This window comes from Argentina silus (assembly GCF_951799395.1).
Source record: "Argentina silus genome assembly, chromosome: 4".
In the NCBI taxonomy this organism is placed as follows: Eukaryota; Metazoa; Chordata; class Actinopteri; order Argentiniformes; family Argentinidae; genus Argentina; species Argentina silus.
In genome coordinates, this window is record NC_139658.1 from 23,519,123 (window position 1) to 23,521,622 (window position 2,500).

At 49.7% G+C, this 2,500-nt stretch overlaps 1 protein-coding gene across 1 annotated transcript in view; it reads right to left on the reverse strand.

The window, feature by feature from the left end:
* Positions 1-2,500, reverse strand: part of megf6b (multiple EGF-like-domains 6b) — a gene marked incomplete at its 5' end in the record, with an annotated part of 78,373 nt that overhangs the window by 59,676 nt on the left and 16,197 nt on the right. Inside the window, one exon of the mRNA XM_083668900.1 lies at positions 1,889-2,017. Within this exon, the coding sequence (XP_083525026.1) occupies positions 1,889-2,017 (129 nt within the window). The remainder of the gene's footprint in view (positions 1-1,888; positions 2,018-2,500) is intronic.

Below are 2,500 nucleotides of genomic sequence, written 5' to 3' on the forward strand. Positions count from 1 at the left end.
GGCATCAAACACACATGAGCACGTCCTCCGATTTCTACCTCCACACGTGCTTGATACCATTCCTCGTTCCACACCACGCATTACAACGAGCCCGTCCTCCGATGTCTACCTCCGCCAGCCTCCCCTGATCCCCTCTCACTCTATCAGTCACTTCAAAGCGCTCCCGTGGCCGTCCTGTCCTGTTCTGTCCTGTTCTGTCCTGTCCTGTCCTGTCCTGTCCTGTTCTGTCCTGTCCTGTTCTGTTCTGTCCTGTCCTGTCCTGTCCTGTTCTGTCCTGTCCTGTTCTGTATGTAAACGGTTTGCTCCGTCCTCCAGGAGCTGAGAGAACCGCGTAGGATGCTGAGCCTGGAACACAGCCAAAGCCTCTCAAGAGCTTTGAGTCGTAGATTACTCCAGGAAGTGGGCCTCGGTAGGTTTCATATGTTTCAGGTGAATAAATTCAAGGAATGTGTGCGCATACGTTTGTGTGTGTGTGTGTGTGTGTGTGTGTGTGTGTGCGTGTGTGTGTGTGTGTGTGTGTGTGCATGTGTGTGTGTGTCTTCGACTGTATATAATTACATCTATGAGGCATGCCCTGGATATTCCACAGATGGCACCAATCCCCTTAAACCATGATGGGAGCCATGAGGTAGAGCTTGGAGGAGATGGCCAATAGCCTCCAGCTGGTTTCAGCACCTCATTGAGCATGTGTGTTCATGAAGTTCCTGTCCTAAAGATTCAGAAACACACTGATAGAAACCAGGTCCTAATGATTCAGAAACACACTGATAGAAACCAGGTCCTAGAGATTCAGAAACACACTGGTAGAGTCCCTGTCCTAATGATTCAGAAACACACTGATAGAGTCCCTGTCCTAATGATTCAGAAACACACTGGTAGAAACCAGGTCCTAATGATTCAGAAACACACTGGTAGAAACCAGGTCCTAAGGATTCAGAAACACACTGATAGAAGTCAGGTCAGGGTAGCTGCTGCAGAGAACTAGCTGTATACACTGTGTGTGTGTGTGTGTGTGTGTGTGTGTGTGTGTGTGTGTGTGTGTGTGTGGGAGATGGTGGTCAGACTGGGCCGGGCCGCGTCAGACCACTTCATGAAGACTCCTATTGTTCTGTAGTTCCTGTACCTCTGAACTTGGTGGAACGCCGATGTCCCCCACCACTTGACAGTGTCTGAGAACCCGAGGTCTGGGACGGAGCGGGAGGGCAGGCGGCCCTGGTGAAAGGCAAACGCGAGGAGGAATTTCCTGTCGTGTGTAGCTATCACAAAAACAACAACATCCTACCCTCTAACGCGCTGCTCCACCGGCCTCACTTCCACAACGGGCCTGCTGATAACATTCTTGCGCCCATGGCAACGAAGCCAACTGTTGATGTGAGAAGATTCCCCTTCGTTTTGGAGGGAAATGCGATCCGTCAAGTGAAGTTCAGTGAAAAAGAAATCGCAAGCGGTGCTGTTTCAATCAATTTATCAACCTTGAAAAGCTTTCATGTTCCCTATTTGTAAGCTGACTACTCCAGTGACTACTGGCTATTCATTCACATTGTACTGCAGGAGGCACTGATAACAATAACTAATGCAGTCTGCCGGTTATTTAATAGAGCCGCAAATAGTTCAACATGCCTAACACAATGCCATTACTGGATAAAAACAATTACTCAGCTGGATGTGGATGGAACAGACAGACAGGGAGACAGAGAGACAGAGAAACAGACAGACAGGCAGGCAGGCAGATAGATAGACAGACAGACAGACAGGCAGGCAGGCAGGCAGACAGACAGACAGACAGACAGACAGACCAGGACAGAGACATAAAGACAAATAGAAACAGTGTGAAATAGAAACATGACTGAAGGAGTAAGGACTGTCCATTAGAAGCTTGTGTACTCACCATACTGGCAGCTGGGTCCGTTGAAGCCGGCGGGACAGTCACAGAGCTGGGTGGAGCCCTGGGTGGAGCCCTGGGTGGAGCCCTGCCGACACTGGCCCCCGTTGAAACACACACCATAGCTGCACACCGCTGCTCGACGGGACGGGTGGATGGATGGATGGGGTGAAAGATGGAGAGAGAGAGAAAGAGGAAACAAGAGATGAGAGGAGTGGAGGACAAACACCTGGTTGCCATCACCAGATGTAAACATCTGCCGGGGTGAACACCTTGACCCCATTCTATCAGAGGCTCGTCATCGCCCTGTTAGCACCTGACTAAGAGGTCCCTTGATGTTTCTACGCTCATACACAACCCAAGGACACAGAGAACCACCGGTTGGCTCCTTTTAAGGAGCATAGAGGGTGTCAGACACTTGGCCAAGACGAGAATCTCTAATCTTGATGGGTTTTGGGGAGAAAAGTTGAGCAGTGATGGTTTAACATGAGTGGTAAAGCCAGGCAGCATCTCTGTGAAGGACTCTCTACCCCCGAGACTCTCTACCCCCGAGACGAACCCAATACCACTAAGAATGTTACCTAGCTAAACATTTTACATTTACATTTATGGCATTTA